The 20,859-nt window shown below is 38.9% G+C and overlaps 1 protein-coding gene across 4 annotated transcripts in view; it reads left to right on the forward strand.

The window, feature by feature from the left end:
- LOC105064844 (cytochrome P450 2J2) overlaps positions 1-20,859 on the forward strand; it is a 35,244-nt gene that overhangs the window by 9,635 nt on the left and 4,750 nt on the right. For all 4 annotated transcript variants that reach the window (XR_012511226.1, XM_074376381.1, XM_074376380.1 and 1 more), the window contains exons 4-8: positions 127-287; positions 2,747-2,923; positions 7,769-7,910; positions 16,512-16,699; positions 19,043-19,181. Coding sequence is in view for 3 of the 4 variants with exons in the window: in XM_074376381.1 (XP_074232482.1) it covers positions 127-287; positions 2,747-2,923; positions 7,769-7,910; positions 16,512-16,699; positions 19,043-19,181 (807 nt within the window). In the remaining variant the exon portion in view is untranslated. The remainder of the gene's footprint in view (positions 1-126; positions 288-2,746; positions 2,924-7,768; positions 7,911-16,511; positions 16,700-19,042; positions 19,182-20,859) is intronic.

Below are 20,859 nucleotides of genomic sequence, written 5' to 3' on the forward strand. Positions count from 1 at the left end.
GGTCAGACCCTGTGGAGGGTGCTGGGGCCACAGTCTCAGAGGTGGTTCTGTTCTCAGTGTGTCCTGTGTCATGTAGGGTACACCCTCAGAGGAAATGGAAAAAAAAAAATCCTTCTCTCCCTCCAGGACAGCCTTTCAACCCTCACTTCAAAATCAACAATGCAGTTTCCAATATTATTTGCTCCATCACATTTGGGGAGCGCTTTGACTACAAGGATGATCAGTTCCAGGAGCTGCTGAGGCTGTTGGATGAGGCCACGTATCTGGAGACATCAATGTGGTGCCAGGTGAGACATTCTCACTTCCTACCTCGGATACGGATAGTAGGCTGATGTCAGACACAGAGGGGTTCTTCCTCTAAAAGAAAAAAAAAAAGAATACATAACCTTTTTAATTTCCCTTTAACACAAACTTATTTGAAGTCATTCTATTGAATTTAGTGTTTTGAATATTGTTACATATATACTATAGACAAATAATGGTATTAACATTCGTGTAAAGTTCAAAACTTCACATGAATGCACCTGTGCACATATGTTGTTTTCTTCAAAAAGCACAATATTGCTATCACCTTCGAGTCCCTCCTCTCCATGTTCCTCCCTAACCACCACATCCATCCTCCCTCAGTTCTCTCTTGTGCCTGACTCTCCCTGGAGATTCATGTGTTAGTTGCTTTTGTTTTTAAATTCTGTTTACTTTTCCATTGTATGAATATGACACTGTTTGTTAGCCTTTTCTCTACTGATGGACACTTGGGTGATTTCCAGTGTGGGGACATTGTGAGTAAAGCTGCAGTGAACATTCTTGTTCAGTTGTTCATGTGGTCACAGCCTCCTGTTTCTCTTGCATATACACCTGGATGTAAAACGTACTCAAGTTTCCCACATGGCTGCACTGCTTACATGCCCATCCACACTTGATATGGTCAATCTTCTAATTCTGTCAGGTATAGATGTAGGGGGTTAAAACCTCACCCCTTCCTTGGTGGGCCCTGCCCTCCTCCTCTGTCTCCTTTCTGGATTTGAAAGACACTTCTAGGGAAAATCAGCCACAAGTGTTGAGGTCACCTCTCTGGTATCTAGAAGAAGGTTTACTTTTATTTGTTCCTGACAAACATCTTGCCTGGAGCTTTCTGGACCCCACACACCAAAACTGATAAAGTAGTCCCCCTGATTCCTGGCACATTGAAGGGGCCTAATGAACGTGAGCTGTTATGATTATTGTCAACGTTATTTTTGAATAATGTTCCCTGTTCTCACTACTAATTAGGGTAATCCCCTATTCAGTAATTCCATTTTCTTCCCTCCTATTAAGATAGAACCTAGGATGTCATGAAAGTTCTGTGGGTACCCAGCAGACTGTTCCCAGGAAAGAGAAATTCCTGGGACACTAGGATGGGGCCTTGGGGTGGGGATAGAAGCATTTCTTAGAGATGCAAAAGAGACCAGGCACTTTGATGGACAACCACACTTTACCTCAGTTGACTTTTTACAACAGTTCTTTAAAGATGAGATGAAGCATCCTGATGTGTGCAAGCAGACATGGGAATGAGTAAGGAAATCCACATAGTGTCCACTGGCTGTGTTAAGTGGGGGGTGGATCTCATGTCATTTGGTTTTGGAAAAAACCCTCGGGCAGCTAGTTTAAGAAGGGACAAATCACATTATTACTATTTTTATTAGTACTATTATCACCAACGTATTATAGCTAGAAAGCAACAGAGCAAACCCATGCCTGTTTCATCTAAATCTAGGCAATTTTCCATTATGTTATGCTATCTACTTTCTAGCAAATATTAGAAAAATATATTCAAAATCACTTTATTTCAGTATAAAATGTCTTACCCACATGGAGTTTACATCATAGTTGAGGCAGACATATGTATGTGTAACATAGATACATAGACAGACAGACATGTTTTATACACACACAAATATATATATATACACACACACACTAGTGATAACTGCCAAGAAGTAAATTAAAACAAAATAAAGGAATGGAAGGAGGCTGCAGAAGTTCTGCTAATTATAGGATCATCAGGTAAGACAGGTCCAAGTAGGTGGCCTTTGAGCAGCACCTTAATGAAGGAAGGGGCTGGAGTTGTGCAGATTTCAGAGGAAGACCATTCCAGGTGGAAGGAACAGCAAATGCAAAGACCTAAACAAGGACATCCTGGGTGTTACCACAGAGGCCGGTGGGGCTGCACTGGAAAGAGTAAGAGAGAGGAAGACGGTGGGGATGACAGCAGAGAAGGAGACAGGAGTGTGACGGGCAGCTCATGTAGAGCTTCAGGCCAGGAGAATGAGATAGAATTTCATCTAAATGTCATGGTAAGTCACTGGAGAATTGAGAGCCAGAAAGTGAAATGATCAATTAAACTGTAAACAGTCATCCAGGGAGCTCAATGGAAAATAGACTGGGAATGGGGTGAAGGATGGAATCAGGAAACCTGTTGGAGGCTATCACAGCATCCAGGGAGGAAATGCTGGTGGATTATACTAGGATCACAAAGCAATCGGAGTGGTAAGAAGTGATCTGAAACCAGTTATATTGTGGATGGAGGGCTGAAATACTTGGCCAGAGGGGTAAGAAGAGGATTGAGAGATAAGAAAAGTCAAGGGTGACTCCAAGGATTAAATATAAGCAAAGGAAAGAAATAGAAAGAGAAGATGGTTTCATTGTCTTAAAAGGTGGAAAACTGGCACCATGTTGTCTCCATGACTGTTTTGTTTTTCTCAATCAGCTTTACAATGTTTTTCGGCTGATAATGAATTTCCTCCCTGGACCCCACCAAAGGCTCTTTCGTAACTGGGAGAAACTGAAAATGTTCATTGCCAGAGTGATTGAAAACCACAAGAGAGACTGGAATCCTGCCGAAGCAAGAGACTTCATTGATGCTTACCTCCAGGAAATAGAGAAGGTGAGGAATTCAGAGTTATTTCCTGAGTTTTATTCTTAAGGAGCAGTTGAGGGGATTCGAGTGTCTAATTGCTGCTGTAACAAATTACCACAAACATGGGGGCTTAAAACAACACAAATTTATTCTCTTTTGGTTCCAGAGGTCAGAAGTCTGAAAGCAGTTTTACTGGGCAGAAGTCAATGTGTTGCAGGGCTGGCTTCTTCTAGAAGTTATAGAGGAGAATTCATTTTCTTGACTTTTCCAGCTTCTAAAGCTGCCTGTACTCCTTGACTCACAGCTCTTTCCTCCATCTTCAGAGTCATCAGTGTCACACTTTGTCTGCTACCATTACATCTTCTCTTTTTGACGTTCTTGCCTCTCTCTTATAAAGACTCTTGTGAATATATTGGGCGTCCTGGGATGATCCAGAATAATCTTCTCATATCAAGATCTTTAATTTAAAGGACATTCAAAGTCCTTTCAGCCATATAACCTACCATCCTGGGTTCCAGAAATCAGAATGTGGTCATCTCTGTGGGTCAATATTCTGCCTAGCCCAGAGGAGTAAAAATAGAGGCAATATTTCATAGAGTAGTGGAATGCCATTAACTCAGAACTGATGAGACAGTTAGAAATAAAGATATAATTCAGGTTAGTTAGGTTCTGTTTGTTTATTTTTGCTTTTATTTCTACTGCATTAGTAGACTGCCCTATGAGAGCATTGCTATGATTTACATCAGAAAATGTTTTGCCTATGTTCTCTTCAAGGTGTCTTATCTTATGCTTGAGTCTTTAAGCCATTTTGAGTTTATTTTTTATGGTGTGGGAGAGTGTTCTAACTTTACTTATTTACATGTGGCTGTCCAGCTTTTCCAACCCCACTTATTGAAAAGACTGTCTTTTCTCCATTGAATGTTCCTACCTCCTTTGTTGAAGATTAATGGACAATAGGTGTGTTGGTTTATTTCTGGGCTCTCTATTCTTTTCTGTTGATCTATATGTCTGTTTTTGTACCAATACCCTGCTGTTTTTATTACTGTAGTTCTGTAGTATTGTCTGAAGTCTGGGAGGGTAATTTCTCCAGCTTTGTTCTTTTTCTTCAATATTGCTTTGGCAATTCTGGGTCTTTTGTGATTCTGTGTGTTAGTATTAACTGGTTAAGTATTAACTGGGACCAACTTAAACTTACAAGCTTTTGCACAGTAAGGGGCACTGTAAAAAAATGAAAAGACAACCTAAGGAATCAGAGAAAATATTTGCCAATGATGTGACTGACTAGGGTTTAATTTCCAGAATATAGAAACAGCTCATATAACCCCATAACAAAAAAACAAATAACACAAATAATGAGCCAAAGACCTAAACAAACATTTTTCCAGTGAAGACATAAAAATTACCTATAGGCATATGAAAAAATGCTCAATGTCACTAATTATTAGAGATATGCAAATCAAAACTACAATGAGGTATCACTTCACACTCGTCAGAATGGCCATCAACAAAAAGTCCACAAACCATAAATGCTGAGGAGGGGATGGAGAAAAGGCAACCATCCTGCACTGTTGGTGGGAATGTAGTTTGGTACATCCATTATGGAAACTAGTATGGTGATTCCTTAAAAAACTAAAAATAGACCTGACGTTTGATTCAGCAATCCCACTCCTGGGCATATATCTGAAGGAAACTAATTTGAAAAGATACATGCACCTTAATGTTCATAGCAACACTATTTATAATTGCCAACATATGGAAGCAACATGTCCATCAACAGATGACTGGATAAAGTAGTTGTGGTGTATATATTATATATATGGTGTATGTATGTGTGTGTGTATATATATATATAGTGTATATGTACATATACATATACACAATGGAATACTACTCAACTGTAAAAAAAGAATAAAATAATGTCATCCAAAGCAACGTAGATGTACCTGGACATCATCACACTAAGTGAAGTAAGCCAGAAAGAGAAAGAGAAATACCATGTGACATTACTTATATGTGGAATCTTAGAAATAAAAAAGACACAAATGAACTTATTTATAACACAGAGACAGACTCACAGACCTAGAAAAGAAAACTTATGACCACCAGGGGGGAAATAAGGTGGGGATGGATAAATTGGGAGTTTGAGATTTGTAATATTAAGTGTAAAACAGATAAACAGCAATGTCCTACTGAATAGCATGTGGCACTGTTTGATGTCACGTAATAGCCTATAATGAACAGGACTCAAAAAGGTATATATATATCACTATACTGTATACCAGAAATTAACACAACATTGTAAATTGACTATACTTCAATACGAAAAGAAATGCATTTGCAAAATGTTAATTAACTAATTAATTAATTTTTATTGATTTATAATAATTTTATAATGTTGTGTCAAATTCCAGTGTACAGCACAATTTTTCAGTCATACATAAACATATATATATTCATTGAGACATTTTTTTCTCTGTGAGCTACCATAAGATCTTGTGTATATTTCCCTGTGCTGTACAGTATAATCTTGTTTATCTGTTCTACAGTTTTGAAATCCCGTCTATCCCTTCCTACCCTCCACCCCCTTGGCAACCATAAGTTTGTATTCTATGTCTATGAGTCTATTTCTATTTTGTATTTATGCTTTGTTTTTGTTGTTTTTGTTTTTTGTTTTTTAGATTCCACATATGAGCGATCTCATATGGTATTTTTCTTTCTCTTTCTGGCTTACTTCACTTAGAATGACATTCTCCAGGTGCATCCATGTTGCTGCAAATCGCGTTATATTGTCGGTTTTTATGGCTGAGTTCCATTGTATAAATATACCACATCTTCTTTATCCAGTCATCCATTAATGGACATTTAGGATTTTTCCATGTCTTGGCTATTATAAATAGTGCTGCTATGAACATTGACCAATGGAACAGAATAGAGAGCCCAGAAATGAACCCACAAACTTTTGGTCAACTCATCTTCGACACAGGAGGCAAGAATATACAATGAAATAAAGACAGTCTCTTCAGCAAATGGTATTGGGAAAACTGGACAGCAGCATGTGAAGCAATGAGGTTAGAACTCTCCCTTACACCATACACAAAAATCTACTCAAAATGGATCAAAGACTTAAACATAAGACAAGATACAATAAACCTCCTAGAGGAAAATACAGGCAAGACATTATCTGACATACATCTCAAAAATGTCCTTCTAGAAGAGTCTACTCAAGTAATAGAAATAAAAGCAAGAGTAAACAAATGGGACCTAATGAAACTTACAAGCTTCTGCACAGCAAAGGAAACCATAAGTAAAACAAAATGACAACCTACAGAACGGGAAAAAATTATTGCAAATGAAACCAACAAAGGCTTGATCTCCAGAATATATAAGCAGCTCATACAACTTAATAAGAAACAACCAAACAACCCAATCCAAAAATGGGCAAAAGACCTAAACAAGCAATTCTCCAAGGAAGACATACAAATGATCAATAGGCACATGAAAAAATGCTCAATATCGCTAATTATCAGAGAAATGCAAATCAAAACTACAATGAGGTATCACCTCACACCAGTCAGAATGGCCATCATTAAAAAATCCACAAATAACAAATGCTGGAGAGGCTGTGGAGAAAGGGGAACCCTCCTACACTGCTGGTGGGAATGCAGTTTGGTGCAGCCACTGTGGAAAACAGTATGGAGATGCCTCAAAATACTAGGAATAGACTTACCGTATGACCCAGGAATCCCGCTCCTGGGCATATATCCAGAAGGAACCCTACTTCAGGATGACACCTGAAAAATGTTAATTTAAACTTTTAAAATAATAAAAAACAGAAATAATGATAGAAGTTCAATGATATTTGGATTGAAGCCTTTGAAATCTGAAAAATTGCCTTTTCGTAGTCTTTTCTCTGCCCTCTAACCATATCTGAAGGAAATACACACAGAAGGATAAACGTTGTTTCATTTTTAGTTGAGCTGGTTTCCAGTTCCCTACCCCTTCCCTCCTCAGCTACCCAGCACAAGTAAAACTGAGTCTGATGCCACAGATCAGACTCAAGTGGGAGGGACTTTTCTGTCCTTGCTTGTCCACATGTCATTCACTTTCCAACATTATAGGAAAGAAGCAGGAAAGCAGGCAAGTTGGATGCATAGATTTTCATGTGGTAACCCCTCTGCTTAGTACACATCACTGCATTCCTGTCATCATCTTTAACACATCACATTATTTGTTCCTTCACCTGGAGTTGACAGAATGATGGATTTCTTTCCATATCCTTTATTATTCTCCTTATTGGCATAACATTAATAAAAACATTGACTTTTCCTCAAAGTGGAGACTTTATTTGCTATAAGGTGTGCGGGTGTGAGACCACACACAGAGGAATGTTGACACAGTGAAGCTTCTGGAGGAAGGTGGTAAAGATGCTGGAGAACCATGAGGAAAGGTTGTTGGAATCAGAGAAGTTTAACCTAGCAAGGAAAAGACTAATGGGGAGAAATGAGAATTGTTGCACTTCAGAGAAATTCAGTTTATTCTTTCTGGTAAAAGGTATAGAAACTTGCTTAAGTGACACAGATAGTGAATGATGTGGCTAATATTGGAAACCCAGGTTGCTTTTCTAGTATATTAATAAAATTTCCCAAATCATGGATGTAAAATAATTAGTTGTCTTGATGGTCATCCACCAAAACAAAATAACCAACACAAGGGCAGGAGGATGCTAATGACATTCCAACCTCCTGAGAAGGCCAAAGGGAAAGTCATTTCCCCTGGAGGTCTCTCCCTCCATGTTCTCTCTAGGATGAAGCCCCTATGTATTGTGACAACCAAGAACCATCTGAATAAACCAATACATTTTGTGCTTTCCAGCATAGAGGCAATGCTACCTCAAGTTTCAATGAAGAAAACCTCATCTCCAGCACCCTGGACCTCTTCTTCGCTGGAACGGAGACAACTTCGACGACGCTGCGCTGGGGTCTGCTCTACATGGCCTTCTACCCAGACATCCAAGGTGAGTGTGTCAGTGGGTGTGCCTGGGCCAGGTCAGGATGGTGCCTTCTCAACACTTCCCAAAATTCAGGCCAGAAGACAAATGGTAGGATGGAGAGATGGTAGGGCAGTCACAGCACCTGGTGGACTGGAGAACGGGCACATTCTTCAGTTTTTCTGTCAGGATTGTGATGGGTCCGTGTAATACAAATATAGCAGAATATCCCTGCTCTCAGGAAACTCCCAGTCTAGTGGGAAAAACAGTGAAGTCCATTGACATTGTGGTTGGTTCCCAGAAAGGGTTACATTCCGTTCACCAATGAAATCTGGTCCTCACCTTTCCTTCTGTTAAGTCATGTCTTCCACTGCCCTGTGGATGATGTTCAGACTCCTGGGTCTGGTGTATCCTTCCCTGTGACGTAGCCCCTCCTGCCTGTTCAACCTCAACCCTACCCACCCAACATAGTGGCCTCACTAAAAACATGTGTTTTTCATTGCACTATCCTTATTTATGCCTCTGTGCCATCACACCTGCTCCTCCCTAGAAGAATAACACAAGAAGGTATTTTCCTAGTTTCTCTACACAGTAAACCACTACCTCTGCATGAGGAATCTACTCCAGTATAACCTCCCTTCAGATGTTTTCCCCACTTTCTAGGAAACTACCATTTCCCTCCTTCAGAGATGACTGAATGCACCTCCATCACTTTGCTTATGACACATGATTTATGTATCTTTCCCACAGGCTGCAGTCTATTCGAGGACAGTGACTCTTGCAATCATTTTTTTTTTTTTTCTCTAGACCCCAGAACAGGTTGAGCACATGAGGGATGAGATCTTTTAGGATACTGTCTTTGAAACTGTAGGTAACAGTTTATTATCAGGACATAAAGTTAATTTTGTGGATCAAGACCAACAATTTTTTCTGAAATAAAAATAGATTAGAAAAGATCAATGTTTCCTCTGTACTAAGGATAAGTTTCTTTTTTCATGAAACTTTATTTCTTTCATATAATTAAATATATGTATGTATATTATACATAGTTATGTTTTATGTGTGTATATTTATGTTTATGTGTCCTGAGTCATGATGTAAAATGCATTTGTAACTGCAACTTGCAGTATTTTTTTTTTTTAGTTTAAAAGCCACCTGGTTAGTATAGATTTGGTTTCTATAATAGAGGCTCCAAAATAATGATGGCTTAAAACGACATAAGAAGGGGATCAACCCAAGTGTCTATCAATGGTTGAATGGATGAACAAACTGTAAAGTGCAATGGAATGTTACTCCACCTTACAATGTTAAAATTGTGACATATGATACTACTGGGATAAACCTTGAGGACATTACACTAAATTAAATAATCCAGTCCAAAAAAGGGCATATACTATATGATTCTACTTATGTGAGGTATCTAGAGTGGTTGAACTCATAGAAACAGGAAGTAAAATGGTGGTTGTCAGAGACTGTGGGTAGGGGAAAATGGGGAATCTTGGTTGAATGGATATAGAGTCTCAGTTGTTCAAGATAAAAATATTCTGGAGATTGATTGCACAGAAATATGTATATACTTAATATTGTTAAACGGTACACTTAAAAATGGTTACAATGTTAAATTTTCTAATTTTTATCAAAATTGAAAAAATTCAATGGTTAGTAAAAAAAAAAAAAAAATTGAAGTTTATTTATCTCTCAAGAGAAAAAATCTGGGGGAGATTGCCAAGATGGCAGAGCAGACGGATGCAGAGTTCACCCTCTCCCATGAACACATCAAAAACTCTGTCTACTTATGGAACGATCTCACAAAATACCTACTGAATGTGGGCAGAATCTCTCTCACATTGGAAACACAAGGAAAATTCTCACAAAACCAAGTAGGGTAAAAAAAAAAAAAAGGGGGAAATCAGTATGGGACCTGTCCCCTGGGGAGGGAGCATCAAAGAAGGAAAAATACCCTCACCCTGGATAGTTTTCTCTCCAGTGGGGAGGTCAGCTGAGACAAAAAGAGAGCTTCAGAGCCTTGAAGGAAAAATAACAGCCACTTGGCAGATAGAACTAAGAGAAACTAGCATAGAGGGTCCCTGAGATTGGTAGCCTAAGATGCAAGCTGGTGGGGACAGGCAGGGATTGGGACTGGAGCTCAGGCTTCCAGAGACAAACCTGAAGATAGGAATGGGGTTGACTGCACAGAGGTAGCTTCAGGGGGCTGGACTGTGCACTGGTGGTTTTGTGGGCACAGAACCTGGGGGATACTAGGGCAGGTTGCCAACATTGCCATGGCTGATGTGGGGACAATGTCAGCAACAATGAAGTGAACTTTGGAAGCCTGCATAATGAGTGACAAACAACATAGTGCCCTCTATGGTGGGCATCTCCTGTGGAGGAATACTAAATGGCTCCTCTTCCAATGGAAGTACTCCAGTCCTACTTATCATACACCATAGCTCAGAAATGGGACTGGGGGCTTCTATTCCAACAACAGGACAGCAGACCCGGCCACTGTCAGGCCTCTGACAACCACAGAGTGAAGAGGAGGCCCTGCTCAACAACCAGTGCAGGCTCTTGTCACCACACCAACCACACCCCCAATTAAGGGGATAACAGCCAGCTCACATGGAGGAAAGATGTGGCAACCATCCATACTAAAAACAGCCCTCAAGACAAAAATATTGAATTCACACATTCTACACAGGGATGCTCCCACATTAAAAAAGAAAACAGCCCTTTAAGATGACAGTAGGTAACTGTTACTCCTAAATTCATAGAGTCACAGAAATATAAGTAAGATGAAGAAGCATACAAACCATTTCTAGTTCAAAGAATGAGAGAAATCCCCTGAAAGAATGAACAATGAAATGGACCTCAACAGTCTACTAGATCCTGAGTTAAAAAGGAGGTGATAAAAGCACTGAAGGAAATAAGAGAAGTGATCGACAGAAATGCAGAATGCTATAAAAGGGAAATAGAAACTATAAAGAGGAACCAATTAAAATCAGAAAATGTAATCGCTGAGTTTAAAGCTGAGCTAAAGGCAGTCAAAAGCAAACTAAATAATGCAGAAGAAAGAATAAGTGATTTAGAAGAGACAGTAACAGAAATCACCCAATCAGAACAGCAGACAGAAAAACAAATGAAAACAAATGAAAGAAATATAAGAGACCTTTGGAATAATATAAAGTGTGCCAACCTATGCATAATAGGGGTCCCAGAAGAAGAAGAAAAAGAAAAGGGTATGGAAAATGTATTTGAAGAAATCATGACTGAAAACTTCACAAACATAAAGAAGAAAACATATCCAAGTACAGAAAGTACAGAGGGTCCCAAATAAGATGAACCCAAACAGACCTACACCAAGGCATATTCTAATTAAGATGGCCAAATTTAAAGGTAAATGATTCTAAAGGCAGCAAGAGAAAAACAAAGAGTTACTTACAAGGGAACCCCCTAAGGCTGTCAGCTGATTTCTCTACAGAAACATTGCTGGCCAGAAAAGAGTGGCAAGATATATTCAAAGTCATTCCCACCAACAGCGTAGGAGGGTTCCCTTTTCTCCACATTCTCCAGCATTTATAGTTTGTAGGCTTTTTAATGATGGCCATTCTGACTGGTGTGAGAGTTGATATCTCATTATAGTTTTGATTTGCTGGAATAGTAATTAGTGATGTTGAGCATCTTTTCATGTGCCTGTTAGCCATCTGGATATCTTCCTTGGAGAAATGTCTGTTTAGGTGTTCTGCCCATTTTTGGATTGGGTTGCTTGTTTTTTCAATATTAAGCTTTATGAAATGTTTGTATATTTTAGAAATCAATCCCTTGCTGGTTGCATTATTTGCAAATATTTTCTCCCCTTTTGTAGGGTGTCTTTTCTTTTTGTTGATGGTATCCTTAGCTATGTGAAAAGCTTTTAAGTTAACCAGGCCCATTTAGGTTTTCTTTTATTTCTATTACTCTGGTAGCTGGTTTGAAAAAAACAAATTGCTGCAATTTATGTCAAAGAGTGTTCTGACTATGTTTCCTTCTAGGAGTTTTAGAGCATATGGTCCTACATTTGGGTCTTTAATCCATTTGGAGTTTATTTTTATATTTGGTGTTAGAGAATGCTCAAATTTAATTCTTTTACATGTAGCTGTCTAGTTTTCCTAGCACTACTTATTGAAGAGACTCTTTTTTCTCCATTGTATATTCTTGCCACTTTTGTCATGGATTGACCATAAATATTTGGATTTATTACTAGACTTTCTATCCTGTTCCATTGACTGATGTGTCTTTTTTTTTGCCCATACTGTACTGTTTGATAACTGTAGCTTTGTAATATGCTCTGAAGTCAGGGAGTGTGATTATTCCAGCTCCATTCTTCTTTCTCAAGAATGTTTTGGCTATTTGGGGTCATTTGTGTTTACATACAAAATTAAAAATTTTTGTTCCAGTTCTGTAAAAAATGACATTGATAATTTGATAAGGATTGCCTTGGTTAATGTGGCCATTTTAACAATATTGATTCTTCCCATACAAGAATGTGGTATATCGTTCCTTCTGTTTGTGTCATCTTCAATTTCTTTCATTAATGTCTGATAGTTTTTGGAGTACAGTTTCTTTACTTCCTTAGGTAGGTTCATTCCTAAGTAATTTATTCTTTTTGATGTGATGGTAAATGAGATTATTTCCTTAATTTCTTTTTCTGATATTTTGTTGTTAGCATATAGAAATAAAACTGACTTCTGTATAATAATTTCATATCCTGCAACATTACTGAATTAATTGATGTGTTCTAGTAGTTTTCTGGTAGTGTCTTTAGGATTTTCTGTATAGTATCATGTCTTCTGAAAGCAGTGACAGTTTTTTATTTCTTCTTTTCCAATTTGGATTTCTCTTATTTCTTTTTCTTCTCTGATTTCTGTGGCTAGGACTTCCAAAACAATGTTGAATAAAAGTGGTGAGAGTGGGCATCCTTGTCTTATTCTTGATCTTAGAGGGAATGCTTTCAGCTTTTCACCATTAAGTATGATGTTAACTGTGGGTTTGTCTTATATGCCCTTTATTATGTTGAGGTATGTTCCCTCTATGCCCTCTTTCTGGAGAGTTTTTATCATAAATGGATCTTGAATTTTATCAAAACCTTTTCTGCATCTATTGAGATGATCACATGGTTTTTATTCTTCAATTTTATAATGTAGTTAGTCACATTGATTGATTTGTGGATATTGGAAAATCCTTTCATCCCTGGGTTAAATCCCACATGCTCATAGTGTATTATGCTTTTGATGCATTGTTGGAGTCAATTTGCTAGTATTTTGTTAAGGATTTTTGCATCTATATTCATAAATGATATTGGCCTGTAATGGTCTTTTTTGTGTGATATATTTGTCTGGTTTTGCTTTCTGGGTGATGTTGGCCTTATAGAATGAGTTTGGAAGTGTCCCTTCTGCAATTTTGTGGAATACTTTCTGAAGGATAGGTGTTAACTCTTCTCTAAATATTTGGTAGAATTTGCCTGTAAAGCCTTCTGGTCCTGAACATTGTTTGTTGAGAGTTTTTTAATTACTGATTCGATTTCAGTACCGGTAATTGGTCTATTCAGTCTTGGCAAATTGTAACTTTCTAAGAAATTGCCATTTCCTCTAGGTTGTCCTTTTTGTTGGCATATAGTTGCTCATAGTAGCTTCTTATAATCCCTTGTATCACTGTGATGTTGGTTATAACTTCTTTTTCATTCCTGATTTTAGTAATTTCTGCTTTCTCCCTTTTTTTCTTGATGTGTCTGGCTAAAGGTTTATCAATTTTGTTTATTTTTTCAAAGAACTAGCTTTTAGTTTCATAGATTTTTTTAGTCTCTATTTCATTTATTTCTGCTCTGATCTTTATGATTTCTTTCCTTCATCTAACTTTGGGTTTTGTTTGTTCTTTCTTTAATTGCTTTAGGTGTCGAGTAGGTTGTTTATTTGAGATTTTTCTTGTTTCCTGAGGTAGGCTTGTATCGCTATAAACTTCCTTTGAGAACTGCTTTTGCTGTGTCCCAGAGGTTTTGGATCATTGTGTTTTTGTTTTCATTTATCTCTGAGTATTTTTTGTTGTTGTTGTTGTTTGTTTCCTCTTGATTTCTTCAGTGATCCATTGGTTTTTTAGTAGCATATTGTTTAGCCTCCACATGTTTGTGGGGTTTTTTGCAGTTTTAGCTTGTAGTCGATTTCTAATGTCATAACATTATGTTTGGTAAAGATGTTTGATATGATTTCAGTCTTCTTAAATTTATCAAGGCTTGCTTTGTAGGCCAGCATGTAATGTATTCTGGAGAATGCTCCATGCCCACTTGAGAAGAATGTGTATTCTCTTGCTTTCAGATCAAATACTCTGTAAATATCAATTAAGTACATGTGGTCTAATGTGTCATTTAAGGCCTATATTTCCTCACTGATTTTCTGTCTAGATGATCTTTCCATCGATGTAAGTGAGGTGTTGAGGTCCCCAAGTATTATTATGTTATTGTCAAATTCTCCTTTTATGTCTATTACAATTGCCTTATATATTGAGGTGCTCCTATGTTGGGTGCATATATATTTACAACTGTTACATCTTTTCCTGGATTGATCCCTTGAGCATTAAGTAGTGTCCTTCTTTGTCTCTTGCAATTGTCTTCATTCTAGAATCTATTTGTCTAAGTATTGCTCCTCCAGCTTTCTTTTGGTTTCCATTTCCATGGAATATCATGCTAATATTGGGAACAAGACAAAGATGCCCACTCTTACCACTTCTGTTCAACATAATATTGAAAGTCCTCACCATAGCAATCAGACAAAAAAAGAAATAAAAGGGATCCAAATTGGAAAAGAAGAGGTAAAATTGTCACCATATGCAGATGATATGATACTGTATATAGAAAACCCTAAAGACTCCGCACAAAAACTACTAGTGCTAATAAAAGAATTCATCAAAGTAGCAGGCTACAAGATTAATATATAGAAATTAGTTAAATTTCATTACACTAACAATGAAATATCAGAAAAATAAAGTAAAGAAACAATCAATTTTAAAATATAATGAAAAAAATACTTAGGAATAAACCTGACAAAGGAGGTGAAAGACTTATATTTGGAAAATGAAACATTGATTAAGGAAATTAAAAATGATTTAAGGAAATGAAAAGATAGCCCATGCTCTTGGATTGGAAGAATTAATATTGTTAAAATGGCCATACTACCCAAAGCAATCTACAGATTTAATGCAATCCCTATCAAATTACCCAGAATATTTTTCACAGAATGAGAACAAACCTAAAATTTATATGCAATCACAAAAGACTTCCAAATCTTCCAGAATTCCAAAGCAATACTGAAGAAAAAGAGCAAAGAGAGACATAACCCTCCCAGACCTCAGATAATACTACAGAGCTACAATAATCAAAACAGTGTGGTGTTGGCACAAAAATAGCTATAAGGATCAATGGAACAGTATAGAGAGCCCAGAAATAAATCCACAGACATATGATCAACTAACCTTTGACAAAGAAGGCAAGAACATATAATGGAGAAAAAACATTCTCTTAGGCAAGTAGTGTTGAGAAGGCTGGACAACAGCATATAAATCAATGAAGGTAGGACAGTCCACACATCATACATCTAAATAAACTCAAAATGGCTTAAAGAATTAACCATAAAACAAGGCAGTATGTACCTCCTATAAGAAAACCATTGGCAAAATATTCTCTGACATAAATCTTAGCAGTGTTCTTCTAGGCAGTCTACCAAGGCAATAGAAATAAAAGCACAAATAAACAAATGGAACATAATTAAAATTAAAAGCTTTTGCACAGCAAAGGAAACCATAAACAAAAGACAACCCATGAAATGAGAGAAAAATTAGCAAATGATGTGACTGACAAAGGCTTAACTTCCAGAATATACAAACAACTCATACAACTTAATAACAACAACAAAAATCCGAACAATCCAATCCAAAACTGGGCATAAGAACTCAACAGGCAATTCTTCAACTAATACATTTATATGCAAAGATGCAACTGGCAAGGGCTTCATTTCCAGAATATATAAACAGGTCATACAACTTAATAACAAAAAAAAAAAAAAAACCCAGTCCAAAAACGGGCAGAAGACCTAAACAAGCAATTCTCTAATTAAGACATACAAATGGCCAATATGCACATGAAAAAATGTTCAATATCACTAATTATCAAAGAAATGCAAATCAAAACTACAATGAGGTATCACTTCACACCATCAGAATGGCCATCGTTAAAAAGTCCACAAATGATAAATAGTCACAATAACAGTTTTTTTTCATTTGTTGTATATGCCCCTAAATCACTTCATATAAATCTCAAAACATCCTAAAGATGAAAGTATAGTTATCCTCATTAATAAGAAAAGGAAACTGAGGCTCAAGGTTTTCAGTAACTTGCAGCAGGAATGTTGAGCAGCAAGAATTTGCAACCAGATTTGTGTTAAATCAGGGCCCACTTTGCACTCAGGTACCTCTCTGAGAAGCTACCGTCTACACAGCCTGCTATAACTCTGGCCATTTTGATCCTGGTTACTTCATTCCTTAGCTGAACCAGGCTCAAGGAGGATAATGAATACTACAATAATAGGACTTTCTCTGCTTTTCCAGAAAAAGTACAGGCTGAGATTGACAGGGTACTTGGCCAATGGCAGCAGCCGAGCACAGCAGCTCGGGAGTCCATGCCCTACACCAACGCTGTCATCCACGAGGTGCAGAGAATGGGCAACATCGTCCCCCTGAACGTGCCCAGGGAGGTGATAGTGGACACCACGCTGGCTGGATACCACCTGCCCAAGGTAACGAGGGCCTCACTCACAGCCTCAGATCTCCACGCTCCTATTTTTCAATGGTGGGACTCTCACCTGGGACAGTGACTTGGATGCTCATCCTGGGGAGTCACTTAAATGGGGACAGAGATATTGTACCTGGTATCATGCTCGTTCTCTGTGTGTGATCTTTAGAACGTCAGTTCAGCTAGACGTTAATAGGTATTGTGGAGGGGAGGGGACTCCTAGGTCAAATGTGTTTAGGCAAAGCCTGTTTTTCTTCATTCTTGACATTTCTTGGTGTTTTTACTATGTGATGTACATTCTTTGTGGGGAGACAGCAAGCAGCTGTTGCCAGTCAGACTTTACCACGGAGTTTTTTTCTTTGCCTTTGGTAGAGATCCTCATAGGACTAGGGACCTCCCAGACCTATGGAAAATTCTGCTTCCCATTGCTGGGGTTATACAGAATATTGATGTATGAAGGGACATTTGAGACCAGCTGAATCCACATCACATTAAGGATGGTGTTTCTACATGATATACCCACAAGTATTTTTCCAGCTTTGCCCTACAGCCCTGTGATGGGACTATCACCTCACAAGGGAAACCAATCCAAGTGTGTGCCCTGTTAAACATCAGAAAAGGAGAGAAAGGAATCAGTGCTTCTTAAGTCATGATTATGTACCATGGATTATATAGGTTCTTTCAAAATGTCTCCATCAGTCCTCAGAATTATTCCGTTAGTCCTAGTTCATAAATTTGAAGTCGAAGCAGAGAGTGAATAAGCTTGCCTGAGGTGTCTCAACTACAAAGTGAGTGCCAGGAACAGGCCTGTTGTGATTCGCAGGCGTATCTTGCTTGTACAGCACCAGGTTCTCTCCAAAGGAGAGGCTTTACTTTGAATTTAAAGGAGTCTCCCTGCAATTGTTCTCAGATGGCCCCTGTTAGACTCCCTGTCCTCACAAAGAAAATTCTGCTCTCACTCTGCCCCCAAACTTAGGATCTGGACAGACCACTCCCTTCAGAGGTGGAGGTAAAGGGAGGTCATGCAGGTAAAACATTTAGCTTAGTGCTTCGTATAGAGAGTGTTCCATATAGCAGTTATTATGCTTTATTAATTCAACAAATGTCCATTTAGCACCTAAAGTGTTCAGGCATTGGAAAAGAACTCGGGAAAATAATTATCCAAGTTTCTAATTTCAAACCATGATAACTACCACCGGAAAAAATTGGTTTCTCTAAAGAAGCAGGCTGCTGGAATGGGGAGTGGGAGCAGGGTGGAGAGAAAAGACTTCCAAAAGGAAGTGATGTTTGAGCTGAGGATTAAAGGATGATTAAGCGTTAATTTAGTGACAAAAAGGGGAGGAAGGACATTCCAGGCAAGGGGAACACCCTTTAAAAGGTATGGACATGAGTGGGTACATGTGGTGAGTGTGCAAAACTGCAAAAAGCTCCCTGTAGTGGGAGTGCAGGCAGAGGGAGGGGCTCAGACAAGGGCAGGTGATGCATCCTTCATCTAAGATTGACAGGGAGCTATTGAGGGTGTCTGTCAAGTTCTAGATGTGCTGGGTGGATGGGTGTGACATGATGAAGACCTGTTTAAAGGTAACTTTGCTTTCAGAGTGGGGAGCACATTGAAAGGGGAAAGAGAGGATATGGGGTATAGTTAGACAGCTATTTAGAGAAGCAAGAGGGTAGTCTGGACCAGGGTGGCAGTGGTGGACCTAAAATGGAGGTGACAAAATCAAGAGAAATTTAAAGCAAACTTGACCAATCTTGCTGAAGAATTGGATGAAGGCAGAATGAGGGAAAGGGAGGTTTTAATGGGAACTCCTGGGTTTCTTGCTATGTACCTGGAAGGATAGTGATTCCTTCACTGGATGACCTGATTCTCTTGTTCAACCTTTTGTGGGATGTACTAGACAGTGGAGGAAGGGAATGGGAGACACAAAGATACGTGAGGCATTTTTACCTTGAAAGAGCTGCTACAATACTTATCACTTCAGGGAGCAGCTGGGTTCGTTTTAGTACAATATTGACTGGAAAGAGTCACATTTTTATCTCATTGATGCACACATGTTCCCTCCCAAGTTCTACACTGACATGTCCCTGGAGAGATCTATTCTGCAGTCATGAGTGGTGACACTTCCCTGGTAAAATTCCCACAAGACACTTTCATCCGCCATTGTAATCTGTCCCCTGGCAAAGAGCAGGGTCCTAGAGGTTGGGCTCAGAGGATGGTGAGTAACGGAGGTTGAGGGGGTTCAGGGTGCTGTCAGATTTTGGTGTGGGAGCCCAGGGGACACCTGCCCCTCTGCACAGGTGTGTTGTGTGGGTCAAGCCTTGCCTGAGTCTTTGCTGCCTTTTCTAGGGAACTACAGTCCTGACCAACCTGACCGCACTGCACACGGACCCCACAGCGTGGGCCACCCCAGACACGTTCAATCCGGAGCACTTTCTGGAGAATGGACAGTTTAAAAAAAGGGAAGACTTTCTGCCTTTCTCAGTAGGTGAGCTGCAGTATAAATAGGAGTGTGGGGGCCCAGAGCCCCTCTCTCAGCCCCTCCCTCCTCTTTTCCCTGGAGTGCTCTGCTCTTGCTGGAATGTCTTCACTGGTAAGTTAACAAAAAATGAACAACTTAAAAGTTGAGAATTATATTTTATTTGAGGTATTACTGAGGATTTACGTGGGGAAGGCGGCCTCTTAGGTAACTCCTAGGGACTGTTCCCAAGAGGCAAGGAAAGAGTTGGGATATGTAGGAGTTTTTGCTGAATAAAACCATTTAGTCAAACATCAAAAGATGACTGCTAAGCACCAAAAAAAAAAAAAAAAAAAAAAAAGAAAGAAAGAAAAGAAAAGAAAACCTCAAAAAATAAAAAACCCATACATCGCAAGTTAATGATTTTAGTGCAAGAAACTATTCCTGTAAATGCAGCTTTACACTCTAGGGCGGATATCCCGTTTTTCTCCATCCTGAATTCCCCTCAGGGTGCACCACTGGGGACAGCTGCGGTGGCTGATGGCTTGATGGAGGGCAACATTCATTGTTCACCAGAAAGGCAGGCAACAGCTTCTGTCCGCACCAGACAGGCCTGCCCAGCGGGACTCCCTCTTGCTGTTGCTGCGCCTCCGGGTTCCCCGGGCTGAGCATCACCAGGACTCATGCCCTTACTTCCTGAGTCCTGGCTTGACTGGTGCAGACTGCACCTTCACTTTGTTCTGTCCCCAAGGACACTGGGACAGAAGCTCAGAACCCGCCTGTTGTCCATAAAGAGGATCGGAGTCTTGCCATCTTTATAGAGTTTTTAAATGTCTCAAATTCTTTTTATGGGCCACCCACTCACACAGAACATGACCCGGTTTCCAAGCAGGGGGTGGGGGAGGGGCAAAGAAAGGGGCCGCTTCCTTATCCTTCTGGGCATCACCAGTGACTCTAAGTGCCACAGCCTTACCTAGATGGGATCCTATTCTATAACTGCTCCCTGAAGAGGTCCTGTTGCCCATTTTTAAATTCTAATGACCCTTTAAAAGTTTAGTTAATACATTTACATAGGGCGCAACTCAACAAGTATAAAAGAGGATACAGTGAAACTCACAAATTTCAAAGCCAGCCAGTTCCTAAGGATGTTTTAACTTACACATTGTCAAATAAATAAGAAAAATTCTTACTGTATGCCAGGTATTGAATTAGGAATGTTGCAGAGATCATTTCAACTAATTTGCAATTTCTTAAATCCATAAATATTTCATGAGCATCTATTATGTAAGCATTCAGCCCTGAGGATATAAAAATGAATGACATAGGGGGAAAAAAAACTTCTCTCAATGAGCATGTGTTCTAGTGTAATCTTACAAGGTTCAAATTTCTATCACCACTTTAGAGATAAGAAAACTGAAGCTTACCAGGGACAGCTGTGGCATCCGAAGTCATAGGCTCATATGGCAGAGCTAGAACTCAATGTTAACCAGGTTTATCAACAACTAAAGTCTGTGCTCTTCCTATCAGTGTCTCCTAGGAAAAGTAACTAAATGCTACACTGAGCTGACACTCTGAAATTTATCATAGCTTTCTTATGGTAATTTAAAAGTTAAATATAGATTGATTAAAACAAAATCATAGCTGCTTCTCATTGCTCTCCTTGCCCAGACACATAACATAGTTAGGAAAGAGATAATTTCAGGTTTGA

This window comes from Camelus bactrianus, chromosome 13 (genome assembly GCF_048773025.1).
Source record: "Camelus bactrianus isolate YW-2024 breed Bactrian camel chromosome 13, ASM4877302v1, whole genome shotgun sequence".
NCBI lineage: Eukaryota > Metazoa > Chordata > Mammalia > Artiodactyla > Camelidae > Camelus > Camelus bactrianus.